Here is a 23,071-nt window from a genome sequence, read left to right as displayed (position 1 = left end):
AGCCCAAATTTCCCATGAAATAATACACAAATCTTCACACTACTAAAGTCCCCTTTCCCAAAAAACATAAAACCTCTAACCCCCAAGCACCTAAAAGGCTATAATTTACATTAACTAGAGTATGACTTTTCGCGTAACAGCAAGAAGGGCTTTATAAACCCTTAGTAAATCTTCAATTAATATTTAAAGAACAACGCATACAACTGAAGTTTTAAGTGTAAGCTATCTTAGACGTAATATAATGATGAGCAAAGGTAATGGCATTTCAACAGATTGCTTTAATGTTAAACCTCACATGGAAGAAGGGATACTTGCTCAAGAAAATAATGCACTTTAGTGTAATAATGAAAAAAGTTTAACACAAATAAAATTAAAAAAAATTTCCTACAGACTGATTAATTGGTATTACTCTACTCAGAAATTGCCTTTCAAACCCGAAGCACCTAGATTGCTTTATTTCTTTATACTATCAAAAGAGAATGTTTTGCCATAAAATGAATCATGAACAAAGAGCTAGGAGGCCATTGACATGTTTACAATTAGAAAATATCTAAAACTCCTTTACAATTGACTAAAAAAATAGTTAAGAGTAATTGAAACAATTTTTATTTCTAAGGTAAGGAAAAAGCTAATCTAGTTATAGTTAATACCTTAATTGTTATACTTTTAAGATTAGAATGGGAGACTTAAATGCTTAAAACATTTTATGTTATTTTCATTTAGGAGTATAAAAAAAAGGAATGTGTGACTATCTGGCTATAAATCACTGTCAAGTCACACCCCTCACTCACTGAGATAAAATACAACAAAACAAAAAAGTAAAACAAATAGAATTCCTCAGCCAACACAAATAGTCTCTTCTTAGGGGCTGCCATTATATTTCTGGTTAATGGTAACATATTCTACAAGTGCAAATAAAACATTAGAAATAAAGTATCTTTTTCATTGAATAAGAAAGCTGTTATTTATGTGATCTTAGAAAACTCTGAAAGGAATTTGTAAAACTCATTCATAATTTAATCAAATGTCTTAGTTTTTTTTGCCCCTTAGTATAAAAGTTTACAGATGAGTTTCATATTCCATCACAGTACATGGTCTAGTGCATTTCAGGGTATTTGGACATTATCAAAGCTGTCCTTCCCAATGAAAACATTTAAGAAAATGTAAGCACTTCTCAAACAAGTGACATGATATGGAATTACACTTTTGGCTTTCACCTCTTTTAAGTACAAATGTTATTATTCACCAAAGCAAAACTATTTTATATTGTCTATTAACAAAAAATTCTCCATTAGATAGAGGAAGCTACAGTATCCTGAAGCTATTTCCCAAGAGCTAGTTTAGTAGATGGAACTTTGGGCTCTTTCTCTTCTTCTTCTTTTTTTTTTTGGTAAGGTAACTTTCCATTATGCACATACTATACCTCATCTTTAGACTGAGATTAGCTGGGAAGTAGCTGCAGATTTCTAGTGAGATCACTAACGGCAATGGACCTCTAAGGTCATGCTGGTGCTTATGGTTAAATCACATCTAACGTGAAATTTCGAATTACATCCAGAGCTCCAGTGTCAAAGCCACACATATCCAACATGCCTCTATCATCTGGGTCTGCAATGGTAAAACCATTTGATGTCATTCCACAAACAATCAATTTAGCTGGAATATCCATTTTCTGTAAGAAAAGACCCAAAACATATATTAAAAACTTACATGTAAGGAAGAGCAAACCTCCAAAATTAAAACACTTTAATATCTCTCCTACAGCTTTTTATTACAGTCGGTTTTTTTTTTTTTTTTTTTGAGTCAATCTTTTGAGGCCAGAAGAATACGTGAGCTTTAGAAGAGCCACCACACCTGGCCCATTAGTAACATTTTTTGAAAAACATAGTAAATGAGAATTGAGTATCATTCCGGTGAGAAACCACATTAGAATTAGTTTTACCTTTCGATACTCCCTCAGAGCAACAGCAGGATGGACACTTCCAGCAAAGGTCTCGTTATCAGTGAAGACAATGAAGACATCTGCAGCTGTGTTTGTCTTCCGAGCCCAGATCATTGGAAGGGAGCAATCAGTCCCCCCTGCTGGGATCTTACTCAGAAAAAAACATGAATAAGAATAAACACTTAAAAATACTATGTGTTACATTATTGTTTTGTTTAGCACCAATGTATAGGACTTCCCAAGGCCTGTATATATTTTTTGGCTTTTGTACTTCTCATGAGAAAATCAAGATAAAACAATTTGTTCTTATAAATGAATACCATGCATGACATCAACATAAAATCATTATACATGTTAAGTAAACTTACTAATTTAAGAAAACTTAATAAAACAGTTTCTTACCTGATTCATAGCCATTAAAACCTGTTGTAAGGTCATATCTGCAGTCAGTGGACATGGTACCATTTCATCTGAAAAAGCAACTACATAAGAATCTTTTTCTGTTCGTGTGACAACCTGAAAAATTCAATGGTAGTAATTTTCAGCAAATTGGGAGGAAATAAACACCATATCTTTAAGTTTATACATCTTTAAAGAAACACCGTGATGTTTATTATTTCTAATGTCTATTAACTGTGTTTTAGAACTATATAGTAACAGTAGTATAGCTTTCAAATTATTTTCACAAACTCTTATAAAGAAACTGGCTTTCACAATAATCCTTTGAAGCAAACAGAGTATATATTCTTATTTTATTAAATAAGAAATAAAGCCACTCCCGTCCTTCTAAAGGACAAAATAAATTTTACTTTTATATGTCTAAAAAAAAAAAAGAAAGAAAGAAAGCCACAGAAAAGCTAAAAAAGAAGCTAAAAATTTGCTTATTCATCTGCTTGCTAGTCCACAATACAGTCAGGATAGAACTACAGTCTCCTGACTCTTATTATTAGTTCCCTGATTGTTTTTTTCTTTTTTTTTGAGACCAGGTCTCACTGTGTTGCCCAGGCTAGTCTTTAACTCCTGGCCTCAAGTGATCCTCCTCCCACCTCAGTCTCCAGAGTAGGTGGGAGTGTAAGTGTGTGCCATCATCCTGGTTTAGTTCCCTGATCTTTTAACTTTTATAACATTAAATAATTTTTTTAAGCATTATCTGCTTCTTAAAAAATATCATTAACATTTAATCTTTTGTTGTAAAAATTAAAATTTCTATTCTGACTATTCTTTAGACATGCTTTTCCAATACACTTAAAAGTTGGCTTTACAAAATTATCTTTAGATACAAAATAAAAAAAGTGCTAAATAAGCTGAAATGACAAAAATAGGTGAATATATACTTTTCTGAATATATATTTCTTAATCATATCCAACTGTATAGATTTGCTCCATAGCAAACATTTTTTTAGAGTGGCAAAATTGGCTTAAGTGTTCTCACCATGCACATTGCTGCCGCAACCGTACTGGCGTTGAGCACACTACCTAAAACTCTTTGGTTCATGGAAGCACTGACATCAACAGCTAGTAAGAAACGCTTTCCAGTTGGCTCAACTGTCTAAAGAGAAAACAAAATAAAATAATTTTCATTAAAAGCAATCATAGAAATTATAAGTAGATTAAATTTCTAACAAATCATATTTACTTAGCTTACATTCAAAAGACTCTAAGATGAAACGCCTTCTGATTTTTTGCTATACCAGTTAACTGACAACTATTTAAAAATGCTTAGCTCTTACTACAGGTAAAAGAAAGAAAATAATATAATGTATTCAATAATTTTATTTAAAGACATAACCATCCTATTTTTTAAATCTTTCCTCATTGAACTAATTAGAATTTCAAGCAAGAATTTTTTTTGTTGTGGTAAAATATGAGTAACATAAAATTCACTTTTTTAGCCATTTTTAAGTGTACAGTTCTGTGGCCCTAAGTACTCTCATAATGTTGGGTAGCTATCACCTCTATCTATTTACAGAACTCTTTCATTATCCTAAACAGAAACTTGTACCAATTAAGTAATAACTACCCATTCACACCTCTCCCTAGCCTCTGGCAATTTCTATTCCATTTTCTGTATTTATAAATTTGCCTATTCTACATTCCTCATATAATACTTATCCTTTTATATCTGGCTTATTTACTTAGCATAATGTTTTCAAGGTTTATTCATGGTGTGGCTTGTATCAAATTTCATTCTTTTGTAAAGCTGAATAATATCCCATTGTATATATATGCCACATTTAGTTTATCTATTCATGTTGATGGACCCGACCCTTGGGTTGTTTCTACCTTTTGGCTATTATGAATAAGGCTATAATGAACAATGGTATACAAAAGTATCTGTGAGTACCTGTTTTCTGGATGGTACGGTAATTCTATGTTTAACTTTTTTGAGAACTACCAAACTGTTTTCCACATGGGTGGTACTATTTTACATTCCCATCAGCAATACATTAGGGTTCCAATTTCTCTACATCCTTCTCAATATTTGTTATTTTCTGCTTTTTTGTTATTAGCTATCCAACTAGGTGTGAAGTGGTATCCCCTTGTGGTTTTGATTTGCATTTGTCTGATGATTAATGATGTTGAGCATTTTCCATGTGCTTATTACTCATTGGTATATCTTTGGGAAAATACCTATTCAAGTACTTTGCTCATTTTTAAATTAGGTTGTATTTTTGCTGTTGAACTGTAGGAGTTCTTTATAGTCTGGATATTAGGCCCTTGTCAGGTTTCTGATCTGTACATATTTTCTCCCATTGTGTAGGTTACCTTTTCACTCTCAATAGTATTCTTTACTTTTTTTTTTTTTTTTGAGACAGAGTCTCACTCTGTTGCCCCAGCTAGAGTGCTGTGGTGTCAGCCTAGCTCACAGCAACCTCAAACTCCTGCTCAAGTGATCCTCCTGCCTCAGCCTCCCGAGTAGCTGGGACTACAGGCATGTACCACCATGCCCAGCTAATTTTTCTATATGTTTTTAGTTGTCCAGCTAATTTCTTTCTATTTTTTTAGTAGAGCCGGGGTCTCACTCTTGCTCAGGCTGGTCTGGAACTCCTGAGCTCAAACGACCCGTCCGTCTCGGCCTCCCAGAGTGCTAGGATTACAGGTGTCAGCCACTGCGCCGGCCTTCAATAGTATTCTTTAATGCATAAAAGCTTTTAATTTTGATGAAATCCAGTTTATCTACGTTTTCTTTTGTTGCTTATGCTTTTGGTGTTTTATAGTTATAGCTCTTAAATTTAGGTCACTGATCCATTCTGAACTAATTTTTGCATATGGTATAAGGTAATGGTCCAACTTCATTCTTTTACATGTGGATATGCAGTTTTCCCAGCATCATTTGTTGAAGGCTGTCCTTTCTCTGTTCAACCATCCTGCCACCATTGTCAAAAGTCAACTGACCATATATGTAAGGGTTTATTTCTGGACATTATTCTATTTCACTGGTCCATATGGTTATCCTTATGTCAGTACCACACTGTTTTGATTACTACAGCTTTGTAGTTAAGTTTTAAATCCAGAAGTGTGAGTCCTCCAACTTTGTTCTTCCTTTGAAGATTGTTTTGGCTATTCAGGGTCACATGAAATTTCTTAAGAATTTTAGAATGGATTTTTCTATTTCTGCAAAACATGCCATTGGGATTTTGAAAGAGATTATGTTGAATCTGTACACTGATTACTTTGGATAGTACTGTCATTTTAACAATATTAAGTCTTCGAAACTATGAACATGGATATCTTTCCATTTATTTATGTCTTCTTTAATTTTCTTTCAGTAACATTTTTATAATTTTCAGTGTATAAATCTTGCAGCTTCTTAGTTAATTTATTTGTCTTTTATTCTTTTTGATGCTGTTACAAATGGAAATGTTTTCTAAATTTCCTTTTTGGATTTTGCATTGCTAGTATATAGACATACAATGGATTTTTATGTGTTGGTTTTATATTCTGCAACTTTGCTGAATTCATCTGTTAACTCTAATAATTTTTTTGTGGATTCTTTAGAGTTTTCTACATATGAGATCACAACCTGAGGTCAGAAATAATTTTACTTCTTCCTTTCAAATTTGGATGTTTTATTATTTCATTTTCTTGCCGAATTGCTAGAACTTCCATTACTATGTGGAATCTAAATGGAGAAGGTGGGCAGCCTTGTCTTGTTCCTGATCTCAGGGGAAAAGCTATCAATCTTGCACTATTGAATACATGATGTTAGCTATGGGTTTTTGTTTTTTTATTTATTCTATGACCTTTATCATATGTTTAGAAAGTTCACTTTTATTCCTAGTTTATTGAGTTGTTTTTTTTTTATCATGAAAGGATGTTTAATTTTGTCAAATGCTTTTTCTATATCAATTGAGATGATCTTGTGGTTTTTGTCCCTTCATGCCACTAATGGGATGTATTACACTGATCTGTTTTCATATGTTGAACCATCCTTGCATGCCAGGGATAAATATCACTTGATCATGGTAGATAATCCTTTTAATTTACTGCAGAATTTGGTTGCTAGTATTTTCTTGTACAGCAAAAAACTTTTAAAACCAAAGGTTTTAACTTCTGTCTCTGAAGTGAGATTGCCATCTCTAAAAGCTCACTTCCTCAAGATTGATGAAATCCATCTGCCAATTAATAGGAAAAACAGAGGACAAATACCAAGTTAAAGGACCCCATGGGAATGCAAATTTTTAAATTTAGTAATTTTATAATTATCAAAGGGATCTGAAGGGTAAGAAAAAATACTTTACTCATAAACTTACAATGTTAATTGTATACCCACCTCACATGAACTAAAGAAAAAGAGTACCTAATAAAAAATGGTATTGATGCTACCTTTAAAATGTATTTTTACAAAATTATTAAGCACTGAGTCATTTGTTTTAAAACAAAAATCAAACCATTACCTTAAATGTTTTATAAAAAGCAGCATCCAATGCTTTCAAAATTTCTTCATCAGGGCGCCATTTCAGTTTTCCTCTGAGCCCATGACCTGTCTTGTAAGTTTCTAATGCAATTAAAACATGAAATGGATGTATACGAGCCTAGAAACAGACAAAGAAAAAGTAAATGCAAAATTCCAGTAAAAAATAGTAATTATGTGTCTTCTTTAGATTTTTATGTTATTGTAGCTAATAAATACATTTCATTAAGAAAACAGAAAAATGAGGATGTATTAAACTTAGATTTAAGAGTCAAAATACAATTTGGTATGATAAAATTCTCAGAACATCTAAAATATGTACTGACTGCATTTCCAAAATTTAGTAGCCAACTTTTTCAGTTAGTAGTAGTAGCTAACAAAGGGCACTGATAATGCTTACCTTTTTTAACAGTTTTTCATTACACAGTTTTTCACAGACTAATGATACTTCTGAATTTCCTGGTTCAAGCACTGAATTTGCAGTCATCTTTCCTAGATTCCTAAGTAACGCAGTGAGAGGCATTTCTTGTAACAAAGCCTTCCATACCTATTGCAGTAACGTCGATAGAAATATCAGGAATTAAGGGGAAATGAATTAATGTAACATAACTACATCAATAAAAATATAATATATCTCTAAGGCTTTTATTTGGGGTTCAGAGTACTTTCAGAATGAAAATTTATCTTAATTGGTCAAAGGCTTTTCAAATAAGCTAAGTTATTCTTTACTAGAATAAGGAAGTGAAGTATATTTTAGGAAGGAAATACACAGATGATTTTTTTTTTTAAATTAGCAAGGCAGCATATTCTCTGGAGCAGAATTAACATTTATGAATGCCAACTACATTAAGGCATCATGTTAGGTGTTTTAAATAAACATTAGTTTTAAGATATATTTTCATTAATTTCTCTCCTCTAAAGAATATATAGTTACCCAAAGTTTATCCTTTTAACATTTATAATAACTCATGTTTAATTACATGTTGTAAGATACAATAATTTACTCACCTCTTTAGACTTTAAGTGATTTGTCAGAAGATGTTCTCTAACTAATCTGTGTTCTTCTATTAGATGAATGACTTCCAGTTCATCTTTTGTGCGCTTCACTTTCTCTACAGCCTCCAGATACTTTAATAATTTTTCAGTCTCCACAGAAAGTGCTTTTTCTTTATACAATTCATGCACTTCTTTCCAGCCCTTTGTAATATATTTGGTCACAATTGCAAGTCCTTTAACGAGATAAAGAATTGAAAAAGCATGTAGGGTTACCAAGTAAAAAACAGAACCTGTTTCCTAAGAATGCATCATATGGACAGGCATAACTAGATACACAGGAATTAACACCCTTAAACTGGGATACTGTTTTCTATGATATAACAAACAAATTTAAGTAAATGGAGGGAATTAATTAATTTTGCTTATTCCATTATTACTGTCTAAATGTGAGACTTTGGGGGGAAAAAGCCTTCCTGTATCCTAAGTAATTTTACTACAGAGGCTTTTTTCTTTTTTTGAGATACTAGCATTAAAAACTTTGGTAGACAGTGCCTATGTCAGGATCACAATGTCAGAACTACTCTCTCACAAGAGTACAGAACTATCTCAATTAATGCTACATTCACTCATCCTTCATTGTTGTTACATAATTATACATTTACGAACAGCAGAGATAAGTGGAAATGGATGGGTAGGTAGGTCCTTTTTAATTGTGTTTTAGTAGCTGAGAAGTAGTACAAGCCAAATTTTTTTAAAAAAGGAAAGTAGTAATTTGTTCATTTCTTCTGCAATGTCTTCTAACAGAAGAAAGAACTTTGGATTGGAGTTGAGAAAATCTGGGTTCTTATCTACACTCTGTCAAGAAGTGGGTCTTCACTTCCACTTCTGTATAAGGTGGGGGTTGAATTATCAAAATCAAATGTTTATGAGGGAAAGGCAAGTGAAAATAAAGAAATGAAACCAGCCATGGTGATATAGTAGAGTTGTCAGGGCTGTGACGAACTGAACAGAGTATGCCCTGACAAGTGTTTTAGCCAAGTATTGGCTTAGTGCTGCCAAAAAAAGTATTTTCAAGAGAAGCCAGAATATGGATTATTCTGTCTTGTGATTTTTAAAAATAGTGACAAAGAATTAATTTTGTTCACTGAAATACTGAATAGGTCAAATGAAATACATTATCTAAGCCAGATTGAGCCTACATGTTATCTTTGAACTCTAAATAATTTGATCAAAAGTTAAAATTAACATGCAGGAACTTCTAAAGTATTATAACTCTTGCTATCTTACACATTTTGGTACAAAATCATCTTAAATGATTTTGTCTTTCCAATGAAAACAAAAATTCCTTAAAGCAGTTTTATCCTACCCAGTTTATAATTATACTGGCCACACAGTAGTTGCACAATAATACATTAACTGAATCATATGTTGATTTGTTTTATCTATTATAAATATATATTTCAGTTAAGGCATTAAAATATTACTTATTCTATAGTTATTTGGAGTTTGTTTCAAAATTCTGTTCACTCTGAAAAGCCAAGGGATTCTATATATCCAACATGACATTGCTATTATTAACAAAGTAAGTTTCGAGTATGACTTCTGCTCTCAACAATTTGAAATTAAAGAATCCTATGTGTGAGAGTGTTTAGGGAACATCTGCTAATTCCTCATTTTATAAACCAAGAAAACAAAGCACAGATGATTAATTTCATAAGTTCAGAAACTAATTTGTCCAATTAGAACTAGGAGTAGTGTCTTAACAAACAAATAAATAAGCTGGATGTGTACATATTTCTTTTACTGGATCAAAGATTTGTAAGTAAAAAAATAATGTTTCCTAATCATGAATATGTAAGGAAAAAAACCACAGGTAAGTATTTTTATGACTTTAGGTTGGAAACGGCTTTTCTAAATCTAACACAAAACAGAAACCTATGAAGACACAGATTAATTTGATTACATTAAAATACCAAACTTTAGTGTACCAGAAACAATCCCCCTCTACCAAAAAAACTGAAAGACAAAAAAAGAATGTAACATATATAATAAATTATTAACTTCTGTAATATGAATTCCAAGTTTTTATAATAGTGTCCTTCTATAGTAGGTGTTCAATAAATATTTGTTGAAGGGGTAATGACCATAATTAATATTTTTAAAAATAGTAACTAAATGGATAAGGGGCAATAATACAATAATCCACCAAAGAAATAGGTAAGCATGTGAAGATGAGTTTTTGTCCAAAAATGTAAATTTATAGAATGTTATTTTTCACCTATTCTATTGGCAGAGATTAAAAAACAGTGACAACAGTTAGTGTTCAAATGTGGAGAAACTGACCACTTTCATATATTGTTTGTGGTTTAACCATTATAAAACATTTACCCTATACATGTTTTTCCATTGTAGTAGTTTTACAATGTATAAAAAACTAGAATCTACTTAAGTGTTGTCTCTTACTATAAATTATAGTATATTCATACACAGTATGGAGGTTCCTCAAAAAACTAAAACTAGAACTACCATATGCCCCAGCAATCCCACTGCTGGGTATATATCCAAAGGAGGGGAATTCAGTATATCGAAAAGGTATCTGCACTCCCATGTTTATGGTAGCACTATTCGGAATAGCCAAGATTTGGAATCAGCCTAAGTGTCCATGCACAGATGAGTGGATAAAGAAATTCTGGTACATATACACAATGGCATATTATACAGTCACAAAAAAAGAATGAAATCCTCTCATTTCCAACAACATGGATGGAACTGGCAAACACTATGTTAAGTGAAATGAGCCAAGCACAGAAAGACAAATCTTGCATGTTTTCATTCATGTCGGGGGAGCTAAATATTAAAAACAATTGATTTCATAGAGATAGAGAGTAGAATGATGGTTACCAAAAGCTGGGAAGAGTAGCGGGGGAGGGAGGATAAAGTGGGGATGATTAATGGGTACAAAAATATAGTTAGATATTTGATAGTATAACAAAATGATTATAATTAACAATAAGTTAGGGTATACTTTAAAATACCTAAAAGAGTGGAATGGGAATGTTTCTAACCCAAAGAAATGATAAATGCCTGAGAGGATGGATTCCCCAATTACCCTGATTTGATTAATTCACATTGTATACCTGTATCAAAACATCACATGTACCCTATAAAGATATAGAAATATTATATATCCACAATAAATAGAATTTTTAAAAAAGCAAACCCAAAAACCAAAAAATAAAATCATGTTAGGTGGCATTAGTACCATCAGAGGTATCAACTGCTTGGGATATAGCAAATAAACATAAATGTTAAATAACTTTAATAGAAAGTTTGTCTAATTAAGAATATAAATAAAAGGACAGCATTTCTCACCAGCAAAAAACAAAACAAAACCAAAAACCCCCCAAAATTATAGTATATTCATACAATGGTATATATTTTCTACTGACCTGAAAATGCTTTTAACTGAAACATAAAAGGTATATAAAATTTTAGTGAAACATAGTGTATGTTTAGGAAAAACCTGGAGTATATAATGTATCACATATAGTGATTTCTTTCTTTCCTTTTTCTTTTTTTTTTTTTTGAGACAGTCTCACTGTGTATGTAGCCCCAGGTGGAGTGCAGTGGTGTCATCATAGCTCACAGCAACCTCAAACTCCTGGGCTCAAGCGATCCTTCTGCCTCAGCCTCTTGAGCAGCTGGGACTACAGGTGTGTACCACGGCTAATTTTTCTATTTTTAGTAGAGACGGGATTCCGTCTCTTGCTCAGGCTGGTCTCGAACTCCTGAGCTCAAGCAATCCTTCTGCCTCAGCTTTTCCTACAGTGATTTCTTTTGAAGGGCAGGACTCATACTTGGAAGGGAGGGGGAGGGAACCAACAGAGTACTTCTACTATGTCAGGAACTTTGTGCTAAGTTTTTAAATATACATTATCATATTTATTCACAACAGTTGAAAAGTTATTATCTTTGTGCCTTTTTTAATAGATGAAGGTACAAAAACTCAGGTTATTTGGCTTAAGGACACAGAATTCAAATTTGAACCTACCAGTTTAAGTGGCTGTCTTTTCAAGTTTTACTTCTGGTGGAAAAAAATGTCAAATTTTGGACATGCTGATTTTTGTAGAAGTCTATACTTCAAATTACATCTGCCTAAGAGTTTTCCTTACTTCCCTCCTAAGAAGGACTAGTAATTATTACTATTACAGATCCAAGTAACTTTGAAAAAGTCTCTTCCTGTAGATATAGAAAAACTGCCTCAAGTTACCATGTTCCCTGGCTGACAGAAGACAATTAACATCCTGAATTAAGTTCATCACTATTTCAGGTAGCCTTTAGGTTCCATGGAACACATGTCCTATGAAGACAGGGAGGGAAAAAAATCAGGGGCGACAGCACCACACACAGCTTGGCCGTCTGCCACCTACGGACAAGGAGCTGTTTTGCTTATTACAACTTTAATCTTGTCCTTGCTGCTTTCACAGTCCACAATCACCCGGATGAATGTTCTAGTTAGCATGGTGATGTTTTAAGACTTAGAATATTAACCTGTAAATCTGTCATTTGATTCTTAATTATTAATATCTGGATTGCCTGTGGTAGGCGTTTAATTCCAGGTTGGCATTAAACATATTTGAATTTGACAACCAATGTATATTTTGAGAATGAAAGGCTATTTCTAGAAAATGTTACATAATTATCTCATATCAAATAAAAATTGGCTATTTTGGGAAAACCTTCACCATCCCTCACCCAATGAAGATCTTATGCTTACCTTCACTGGAAGGTTTAAGATGTGACAATCTTAATAGATCTTTGTGAGACCAGCCATTTCTTTGTTTATATTTTGTAACTGCCAGGGCAAGGGCCATGCCACCTTTCTCATTGTACCAGTCTGCGATAGCCTTCCGGAGGGCACGACCCCACATGCCACATTTCATGCTTTCTTTCAGATCTTTCTTAAACTGGATAAAAGTAAAGAGATGGGTAGGAATGCGACAAACTTCAGAAACAGCTTTAAATGCTGCTTGTTTTGTGCTTATGTCAGCGCACTGGGAACAAATGGCAAGTGCAAAGAGCATAGGCTCTTGCTTGGCGGTTCTGCCTTCTTGACTAAAGGACTTTATTTCCTGTATCACTTCACATCCTCTGCCATCTTCGATCAGTCTAATTAAAGCTTCAGCATTTTCAAGGCCCAGCTTCTGTTCTTTGATATAGTAAGTCCCACCTTCAGAACCAAAACACAAGAACCGGTGTAGTCGATTCATGTCAGTGACGTGCCACACATATCCGTCTTCAGAGTTGGCTATCTGCTTCTCATTCAGTGGTTGCATTTGGTTTACAGATTCCTCCATTTTTTTTCTGTCTTTTAGGAAACCTATCAAAAAGGCCAAATGTTACTACAACTAGATGGGCACAATAAAATTACAGAAAACAATAGTTATTAATCTATGCTTACCGATTAATGTGAGTTGTGAACTTTTAGTTTAAAAATCTCTTAAGCTCATTAAGTTTTTCTCTTTGTACAAAATCAATATAGAAGTCCTGAAGTAAAATTAGAAAAGGCAGAAAAATGAAAGAAGAAAACCACATCTGATCTCCTAGAAATGACTACTAGTAATATCTTAAGTTTTTAAAGTGTTTTTTTTGTTTTGTATATATTTTCATAATCTAAGAAAACTCAGAATCCTTGAGAGCAAACAATTAAACCAGATTATAGGCACAGTGGTTTGATAATCAGAAGCAACAGCTAGGGAGTCACATTTTTGTGGTGTAGTGTGTTGCTTCAGAGATTTAGCAGGTAGGTCGGTGCGGTGTCTTGAGGCATAGATAGAGAGGAACAAAAGGGGGAGGAAAGGCAGCAATAGTAGCTGACACTAAGAAAGATCTTACTCCCTGAAGAACTGTGTAGACTTGGTTGCCCATCCAACATCCATTCCTCCCCCTTCTGCCTTTTCCTCTTCTTGGTCTCCTGTCCTTCAGAGGAGGTTAGGCCTTTCCCTAGCCCCAAAGGTGAATCTTGACTGCCCTAAGTCAGTGTTCTCAAGCTCTGTATGGGAAGCAGCAGTTAACAGACAGACTGATGGAGCACCCCTGGCTCAGCCCTCCCGCCCCGCCCATGTTTCTTTCAGAATTCAGTAGGTCTGGGGAGAGGCCTAAGCATGGATACTTACCACGTTTCCAGGTGATGCTGCTGATGCTGAACCCAGGCCCCATCATGCTGTTCTCGTTTCCCTTGCCACATGACCAGTATAGGCAACTGAGCATGTGTCATGACTCTGACCAGTATGATAAGTCTGCTAGGAATACTTTTGAGATTTTCTTCATTCTTAAAAGGGGGTTCAGGCTCTTAAAAAGAAATGTTCCCTTTTCTGCCTTGAGGCATTTTCATTTGCAAGTGAGGCTGGAGTGGTGACAGCCATGTTGGGACCTTGAGGGGAGCCAGTTTAAGAGGGCACACCGACACATAGAGACAACAGAACAGAAAAAACAGAAGGAACCTGGACCCCTGATATCATCAAGATACCCGAAACTCTCCTACTTACAAGTTTCCTATTATGTCATAAATGCACCTTTATCATTCAAGCCATTTTTAGATTTTCTGCTACCTGTAGTTGAGCACATCCTGATTGATACGCTATCCACTGTACTTGCTTATGGTTTGGGTCATCTGTAACTACCCTCAATTTCCTCCTTCCATTATCTCGAAAACTACTAGAACTAGCCATCTGCCAACAATATCCCTCTCTCTCCTCCCAGTGGAGCAACCACAATTGTCACTACTTAATCAGTCCAGCAAGATTCTCACTGTAGTGCAGCTGTTTATCCAGGTCTCTCTGTCTGTCCTATACTATTATAGTGCACTGCGCTTCTGCTAGCCCGTCGCCAAAAAACAAAAACAAAAAACAACACAACCAACAAAAAACCTCAACCAGCATTTATTGAATACATACTATGTGTAGGATATGAAGGAGATTTATGATCCATTAAAAAGACCAAAAAAAATTTGTTTTCCTGCTCTTAGGGAAGTCACATTCTTTTGGGGAGGTAGAATTAAAATGCAAACTGTAATTAAGTGCTATAGTAGAAAAATACTATGAGCAAGGAAGAATAAAATAATCTTGTCTCATAACCCAGAAAGACTTGTGCAGAAAAGGCAAACTAAAAAACTAGTAAGTTTGGGGGAGGCATTCTAGGAAGAGGTTTCTGAAATCCTGTTCTGTGTCTTTATATTCTAGAAAAGGAATTGTCTAAATGTACTGGCATAGCCATAAAGACATGTTGACAGATTAGGGCAGTAGCTTAAAGAGGAACACAGGGTAAAAGAAGTTTTGAAGATAAAACCTACTTGAGCATGTTTATATATTGTGAGGAATTCTAAGGATGGAATCTTGGTGAATATTAACAATTAAGAGCTATGGAAGGAAGGGCCCTTTAAAGGAGACAGAAAAGGAGGCAACAGAGTTAAAGAAAACCAAGAGAGAGTCGTATCATGGACCACAAGGAAGAGACTTTCAAGGAGTAAATGGCTGGTGATGTCAAATGGTCAGAGATCAAGTAAGTAAAGTAAGGATTGGAAAACAACCATTGGAATCAGCGAACAGGGGTGACTAGGAAAAGCAACTGCAGTAGAGTGGTACAAACAGTATCCTGACTACAGTGAAATGCGGAGGGTATGCGATGAGCAGGAGACTTCACAGGTAGACTGCTACTCTTGTAGAAGCATAGTTACAAATAAACCATGAAGGAAAGGTAAGAGAGAGTATGGGACTCAAAGAAAAACTTCTTCATTTTTTTCAACAAGAGAACACTGAAGTTGAGTTTGAAAGATTCAGTTTGCAGAGCTGAAGGCACAGTGGAGACAGGGCATAACTGAGGGAGTGAGAGTCCTGAAAGCAGTCACACAATGAGCTTGGAGCATCCAGGTTGAAACTGGCCTACTAACATCGAGATGCCTTCTTCACCCTTCAATGAGGGCAAAGGGTATGGGTGAGGACAGAGATTTGAGTGAGGGGTAAGTAAACTGAGGAAGTTCCCATCTGACAGAGATGTAAAGTCCCAAATGGTAGATATGGGAGCCATGGAAGACTGGGTCTCAGAAGGAACACAAAATGGTGTAGGGATAAGTGCATGGCAGAATGGAGAGTCTGACATTTTGAAAGTGACTAAGCGGGACAGTGATTTGAACTGTGTTAGAAATATTAGGGTCAATATTCCAAATAAAAAGCTAGTATAAATTTGCTTATGTTAGTGCAGGAATAGGCTTCAGATGGTATCAGAGCTGTAATGATCACATTAGTCACTAGGGATTTGTAGTTACCGAATACGGCACAGGCTGAAACACAGTGGATGCCTCTTCTATTTATTCTTATCCTCTTTTCAATTTAGCTTTTACCTCTGCCTTTCAGTCCAAAGAACTCTGAGAAGATTAATAGGCTTTTCAAAGACTGACATCTTAATTGTCAATTCCAGTAAAAAATTTTATCTTATTTGATCTTTCCACTAAATTAGACACTGCTAGCCTCTCCCTTAGCTTTTACAAAAACAGTCTTGGGTGGTACTTCAACCTGTCTATTCTTTCTTATTAGTTATATTTATTAGATGAATAACACTGAAATGACATTTAATACTAGGTTATTCTACTACACCTGCTCTCCTGCACAAAGGCCCAAGTGGGGGGACCGAGAGATCCCAATCCAAACCTCAAAATTCTCTTTCCTCAGACTCTTTTCCTTGTATTATTCATTGTTACCCTGTCTAGCTACATCATTAGTTCCCTTGAGAATAGGGATCAGGTCTTATTTTTGCATCCCTCTTTGTACTGCTTTTAAGTAATTAGTAATAAATATATACTTAATGAAAATTAAATAGTATCAAAGTTAATTTCCTAAACCATTTGCCTAAGAATTATGCATGGTGGGGTTTTCTTTCCTAGAACATGTTTATTTTGAAAATAAAATCTCAACATGTGTAATGAAAAACTTAATATAAGCTTTTAAGATAAATTCTGTAATCAGAAAAAAATAATAAATGTACATACGCAGGTAATGGAAATATAATCAGAAAAAAAAAGAAAAAGTTACACAGAAAAGGAATGAGTACTGCGTAAAACTGTCATCTGAGAACAATTTCTTTGTAAATTTTTCTTATATATTTAATATTAGGTATTCAAGTATCTTTTCTAGAGCAAGCAGCAAAATGAACTTTTAAACCTAGGAGGGATGTCCTGAGAGGTAATCCCTAAATGTAATCCTTGTAATCCCTATTATGAGAAATGAAGCTAGTTACTTATTCATAGCTGTATCAATCTAATCTTCCCTATGCATATTGTCATATTAATGACAACCATGAAGATATATGCTTTCAATATTTCTGCAGCAGAACTACTTAGATTTTCATATGTTCTGTGACTATACTTTCCAAAGTGCAATGTAAAACAGTGGAAAAGAATTTGACATTATCAATAGCCAGGGCACCTCTCTACTTGCTTGTGTAAATTTGTCAGGGTCAAATTTTTAAAGTGAGAGATGGCAAACAGAATGGCAGCATGTCCCAAGCTAGGTTCTAGTAACCCCTACCCCTTCCCCTTTGTTCCCACAACCCTGGGGGTGGGTTGGGGTAGGGGAGTGGGGGTTGGGGTGAGGAAGTAGGCAGCTTCCTGAATTTATTACTTAGTGTCTCCTTTGTGCCTTTGCAACATTTGGATAACCAATTCCCTCCATTTTAAAATACCTAGAGTGATTTCTCTTTCTTGTCATTGAGTGCTGATATACAAATTAACTTGAAAATTGGCCAGGTAGCCCGGCCAGCTCAGTCCGTAGAGCATGAGACAGACTCTTAAAATTGGCTAGGTGACATTAGTAGAATAAAGAATATCTGGTCTTTATACAGGGTTCCTGGGTAGAGTTTCAAAAACCCTTGGAATTTCCTAAGGGATTGTTATGCTAACGAGGTGACTCACGGTAGGACCCTAGATAGGTTCAGGATGGAAGGCTGTCACCAGAAAGACCAACTATGTGATTAGAGGAATAAAATGGCTAGACCAACCTCCTAGGAAGGGAAGGGGGCTTAAGATTTAATCAATCATGCCCATGTAATGAAACTCCATGTAAAAACTCTGTTCACTGATGCTCAATGGAGTTTCCTTGTTGGTTAACAAACTGATATGCGGGGAAGGTGATGTGGCCTGGTCCTTGCCCTGTGTGTCTCTTCCATTTGGCTGTTCATGAGTTGTATCCTTTATAATAAAACTGTAATCAAAAGGACAGCACTTTCAGTGAGTCAGTTATGCGAGTCATTCTAGTGAAATATTAATCTTGAGGGGGTTATGGGAAGCTGTGAATTTGTAGTTGGCAGCACAGAAGTGTGAGTAATCACGTCAGGGAACACAACTTGCATTTGATGTCTGAATTAAAGGCAGTCTTACTGGACACCTTGCCCTTTAACTTGTAAGATCTGATACTAACTCTGGGTAGTTATTGTCAGAATTAAATTGAATTGTAGGATACCCAGCTGGTGTTGGAACATAGACCGAAGGCACAAGTGACACAATAAAAAAACAGATGAACTATGCTTTATCAAAATTTAAAACTTGTGATTCAAAGGATACCACCAAGAAATTGAAAATAAAACCCATGTAATAGAGAAAATATTTGCAAATCATACATATAAGAGATTTATATCTAGAATATTATATATTCTAGAACATGTACAACTCAATATTAAAATGATAACCCAACTAAAAAATAGGCAAAGGATTTGAACAGACATTTCTCCAAAGAAAATATACAAATGGCTAAGGAATCTAAAAGGTATTTTTCGAAAGAAGATTATTAAATGGCCAATAACACATAAAAAGATGATGAACATTATTACTCATCAGGGAAATGCAAATCAAAACCACAATGAGATACTATTTCACATCCACTAGTATGGCTATAATCAAAAGAAAAATATTTAGCGTTGATGAAGATTTAGAGAAATTGGAACCCTCATACACTGCTGGTGGGAATGTAAAATGATACAGTCACTTTGGAAAACAGTCTGGCAGTTCCTCAAAAGGGAATATAGTTAGCATAGGACCCAGGAATTCCACTACAAACCCAAGAGAAATGAAAACATGTATCCATAAACTTGTACACAAATGTTCTTAAAAACATTATTCCTAATAGTCAAAAAGTGGAAACAACCCAAATGTCCAACAGATGAATGGATTAAAAATATGGTGTGTGTATACACACACACACACACACACACACACACACACACACACACACACACACAATGGACTATTATTTGCCAATAAAAAGGGATGAAGTACTGATACATGGTACAGCATGAACAAATTTTGAAAACATGCCAAATGAAAAAAGCCAGTCATAAAAGGTCACATATTATATCACGATTCCATTTATGTGAAATTTCCACAATAGTTGAATCCACAGAAATAAAAACTATTAAGTGGCTGTCAGAGGCTGGAAGGAGGGAAGACTAGGAAGTGACTGCTAATGGGTAAGGGATTTCTTTTTGGATGATGAAAATGTGTGAAATTAGTGGTGGTGGTGGTTGTACAACTCAGTGAATATACTAAAAACCACTGCACTGGATACTCTAAAATAGTGAATTTTATTAGCACGAATTATATGCTAAAAATCTCATAAAATATAAAAGTTAAAAATTTGCTAGTTGAAATATATTTGGGAGGTTATTTAAATAAATAAGCATTTATTTAACTCTATTCTCTATAGAGTGGAGAGCAGCAATAGTATTCATTACACAAAAATGATACTTAGCCCTACAAATTTTATATTTGATTTTAGAAAACGATTTGAGATACACAGACATATACAGCAACTTAATTTCTTGTCTCCCCAAATGCCATCATTTGCCTCCTCAAAGCTTAAGCTCCATTATCAGTGGTTTAGAAGGCAGTTGGGCAGTAAGGGAGGTCAAAGCCTGGTCATCAGTTAATCCATTACTGAATAATCAACTGTTGTAAATCCAGATTAACAAACAAACGAAAAAACAAAAAACTGTTAATACTTCTTTGGGTTGACCTGACCTATCTACTGCCCTTAAAGCACACCACTCCAAAGAATTTAATACAACTAAACTTGTATTACATCTCTATAAATTAAAATTTGGGAAAGAAGTGGATGAGATCACAATACTATTAAAAGCACAGCCACATTTTAAATTGGTTGCGGATATTTTATATATTGTCCAATTCTCTCTCTTGACTTAATTTAGAATACAAAACCAATAAATGCTAGTAAAAAGCGTTATATAATAGCACTTTTTTCTGCTTCACATTCATCAGAACTACAACATGTATAGTATCTTCTAATACCATTGATATGGTATTTCTAAGGATTCCCATATTTTTCTTGAATTTACACATCTTAGTATCTTTCCAAAGTCTCTTAATAATTTATTTTAAAATGCTACTTTTCATCCCAAGAAGTCAAACAAATTTGCAGTTTATTCTTTTAAAAATAAAGTCAAAGCTGACATTATCTATGAGAAAGTGCAAAACAAATGAAAAGAAATAATACTACAAAAACTGGGGCCACAAAATCAAATGCCTGTATCACACTGGTCATGTAAAAGAGTGGATCAAGTCAAGTGTAATGCAATAAAAAGTGGTTGAGGAACTGTGGGAAAAATGACAGCATGCTAGCCAAATGGCTAAGTGATGTGTACCTAGTATTGCCAGATCTCATTTTTATCAAAGATCCAGAAATCTGGCTTTTTATGTGAACTCTCAGGGCCAAATGTTATATATGCATGTATGTCTGTTTATTTAGACAAGGTTATTTATTTATTTAGACAGGGTCTCACTGTCATCCAGACTGGAGTGCAGTGGCATCATCATAGCTCACTGCAACCTCAGACTCCTGTGCTCCTGTGAGGCAGTTCTCCTGCTGAGACTACAGGCAAGGCTTGGCTAATTTTTCTATTTTTCCTAGAGAGGGGGTCTTACTCTTGCTCAGTCTGGCCTCAAGCGATCCTCTCACCTCCGCCTCTGAAAGTGCTAGGATTTACAGGCCTGAGCCACCAGTGCCAGTGCCGGTGCCGGTGCCGGTGCCGGGCTGGGACTAAATGTTATCACAAAGAATTTATAGCCCCCTTTCTGATTACTTCTAGATTGTGTTAAAGGCTACATTTTCAGGTTGGTCCTTCTACAATAGGTACTACATTAAGTTGGGTATCAAATAAATTTAGTTTTGATGTATTCATTTAGCACAGAAAACATTTTCAAGCAATTGTACAGATTAAAAAATACCGCAAACTGCTTTGAGCTCTGATGCCTATCATTCTAGCTACGGTCCATAAGGGACATAGGCTAGACAGCCTTGCATTTCTCAAACTTTTCCAATTAAGTATCTCAAGGGCAGATACTGAACAGATCCCGCCCCCCAACCTGAGAGCAGAGTGTCTAGGAAGAAATTAAAAAAAAAATCTGTTTAACCCACACTCCATACAAATTTGGGCATCTACTCCATATCACACTCATGATTATTTTAATACAAAAGTTGCTTTATTGTTTCCCTCGTAAAATTTACCATGTTTGTTTTGTGGCTTCACATATTCGGGAGCACAATGCTTCCTAACTCCAGGTCACAGGTCACCTGTTTGTGAAGGAGTCAGAATTTCATCCACTAAAACACTCCTGGAAGCCAAAGTCCCCTCTTGATACATGTGGATTTTAAGGAGTAAGATATAAATATATTCATAATGACTACCACATTCTGTTAGAGCCTGCTGAATGAGAACGATTTAGTGAAAACAGGTATTTTGGGTTTAATTCATCATCCAGTATTACAACCATCCCGATGTCTTTAGATTAATATACCACACTTCTTTTCAAGCTCATTTTCCTTTGGGCATCGCATCCCCTTGCACCAATATATCATCCCCACGGACTAGGGGACAGATCTTTCCCCTCTCCCCGTGTCATTCCCTCTAGGATAGATTCGCCTCTGTCTCCCACAAAGCTCCTTCTCCCAGAACCCCGGATCCGGGGCGACGCCTCTCCGCGCGGAAGCCGCGGGAGGAGGAGGAGGAGGAGGAGGAGGAAGGCAGGCCCTCCCGACGCGGCCTGTGCGGCGGGGCGAGCAGGAGCGGGAGCGGCCGGGCCAGGCCCGGCGAGGACGCCCCTGCAGCGGTGCCGGTCCGCTCCCCAGCGTGGCCAGGGCGCGCAGCGCAGCGGGGGACGACCACGGCGTCGCGGTGTCTGCCCGGCTGAGGGACATGGAGGACCGGTCAGACCGCGAGCTGCTCACCGCACAAAGAGCCCGCACCCGGCCTCCCGCAGTTTCCTCACCTGTGCCTCGCAGCCACCCCAGCGGCGCCGCGGAAGCCCTGCGCAGCGCCGGGACACTACGAGACGCGGCGGCCCGACGGGCGGCGACAGCCCCAGCTCCAGCTTCCCGGCTGCGGGGACGTCCAGGTTCGGTTCCCGGGAGCGAGCCCCGCCCCCTTCCTCTTGCCCCGCCTCCCCCGGAGTGGCGAGGGTCCCGGATGTGACCTCCTGCGGCGCTCTGGATCCCCGCCTTTTCTTCTCAGGCTCCCGCCCTCCGAAGCGCTACGGGTCCTGCGAGGCCCGGGAAGGGTTTCGACGTCTCCTGGGTGGCTAGAGCGTCCTCCCGCGCTCCGTCGCGCTGCAGGTGACGGCGCCCGGAGGCTGTCGGGAAGTGGGCGGGGTGACGTGGGGTTGACGAGCGCGGCGGCGGGTTTGCCGAGATCCGCGGTCCGCCGCAGCCGGAGCGGGGGGCGGCCGAGACCGAGAGGCGGAGAGGGGCGGTGTGTGGCCGGGGCCATGACGGGCAATGCCGGGGAGTGGTGCCTCATGGAAAGCGACCCCGGGGTCTTCACCGAGCTCATTAAAGGATTCGGTGAGAACCAAGGGGACTGTCCTGGGCCGAGGGTCACGGGAGGAGGCCCCAGCGGGCATGGAGTGGGTCCCTGCAGCCACCGCCGCCCCGCGTCTGAAGAGAGGTGACTTCAGGAACCTGGAGTCGAGGCAGGGGAAATGCAGGTCTTCCGTCCCCTCCCCAGCCCGTGGCAGTCTCGGTCCCACGGTAGTGTTGAGAGCCACACCGCGAGGACGAGGATCGTGCCTGCCTTCTGCCCCGCTGTATCATCAGCTCTCAGCGCCCAAATGCTATAATCGACCCGAGGGCCTTCCCCCCCGATCCTTATGCGTGTATTTT

At 36.9% G+C, this 23,071-nt stretch overlaps 2 protein-coding genes across 5 annotated transcripts in view; one reads left to right on the top strand and one right to left on the bottom strand.

Annotated features, from left to right (window-relative positions):
• Positions 1–258: 258 nt before the first annotated feature.
• RO60 (Ro60, Y RNA binding protein) lies at positions 259–22,469 on the bottom strand. Its single transcript, XM_045536347.1, has 9 exons — positions 22,183–22,469; positions 12,631–13,233; positions 7,866–8,086; positions 7,258–7,404; positions 6,841–6,978; positions 3,375–3,491; positions 2,345–2,458; positions 1,943–2,089; positions 259–1,672 (listed from the first exon to the last, which is right to left on the bottom strand). Exons 2-9 carry the CDS (start codon positions 13,208–13,210, stop codon positions 1,520–1,522), a joined length of 1,617 nt encoding a protein of 538 aa, XP_045392303.1. The 5' UTR covers positions 13,211–13,233; positions 22,183–22,469; the 3' UTR covers positions 259–1,519.
• The window catches only part of UCHL5 (ubiquitin C-terminal hydrolase L5), a 45,155-nt gene continuing 44,542 nt past the window's right edge, over positions 22,459–23,071 (top strand). For 2 of the 4 annotated variants that reach the window (XR_006731101.1, XM_045536348.1), the window contains exon 1: positions 22,534–22,753. Coding sequence is in view for 2 of the 4 variants with exons in the window: in XM_045536348.1 (XP_045392304.1) it covers positions 22,678–22,753 (76 nt within the window). In the remaining 2 variants the exon portion in view is untranslated. Of the gene's footprint in view, positions 22,754–23,071 lie in introns of all 4 variants that reach the window. The other 2 variants (XM_045536349.1, XR_006731100.1) reach the window with 2 other exon arrangements.

This window comes from Lemur catta, chromosome 23 (assembly GCF_020740605.2).
Source record: "Lemur catta isolate mLemCat1 chromosome 23, mLemCat1.pri, whole genome shotgun sequence".
NCBI lineage: Eukaryota > Metazoa > Chordata > Mammalia > Primates > Lemuridae > Lemur > Lemur catta.
This window is presented reverse-complemented; position numbering and strand designations above follow the sequence as displayed.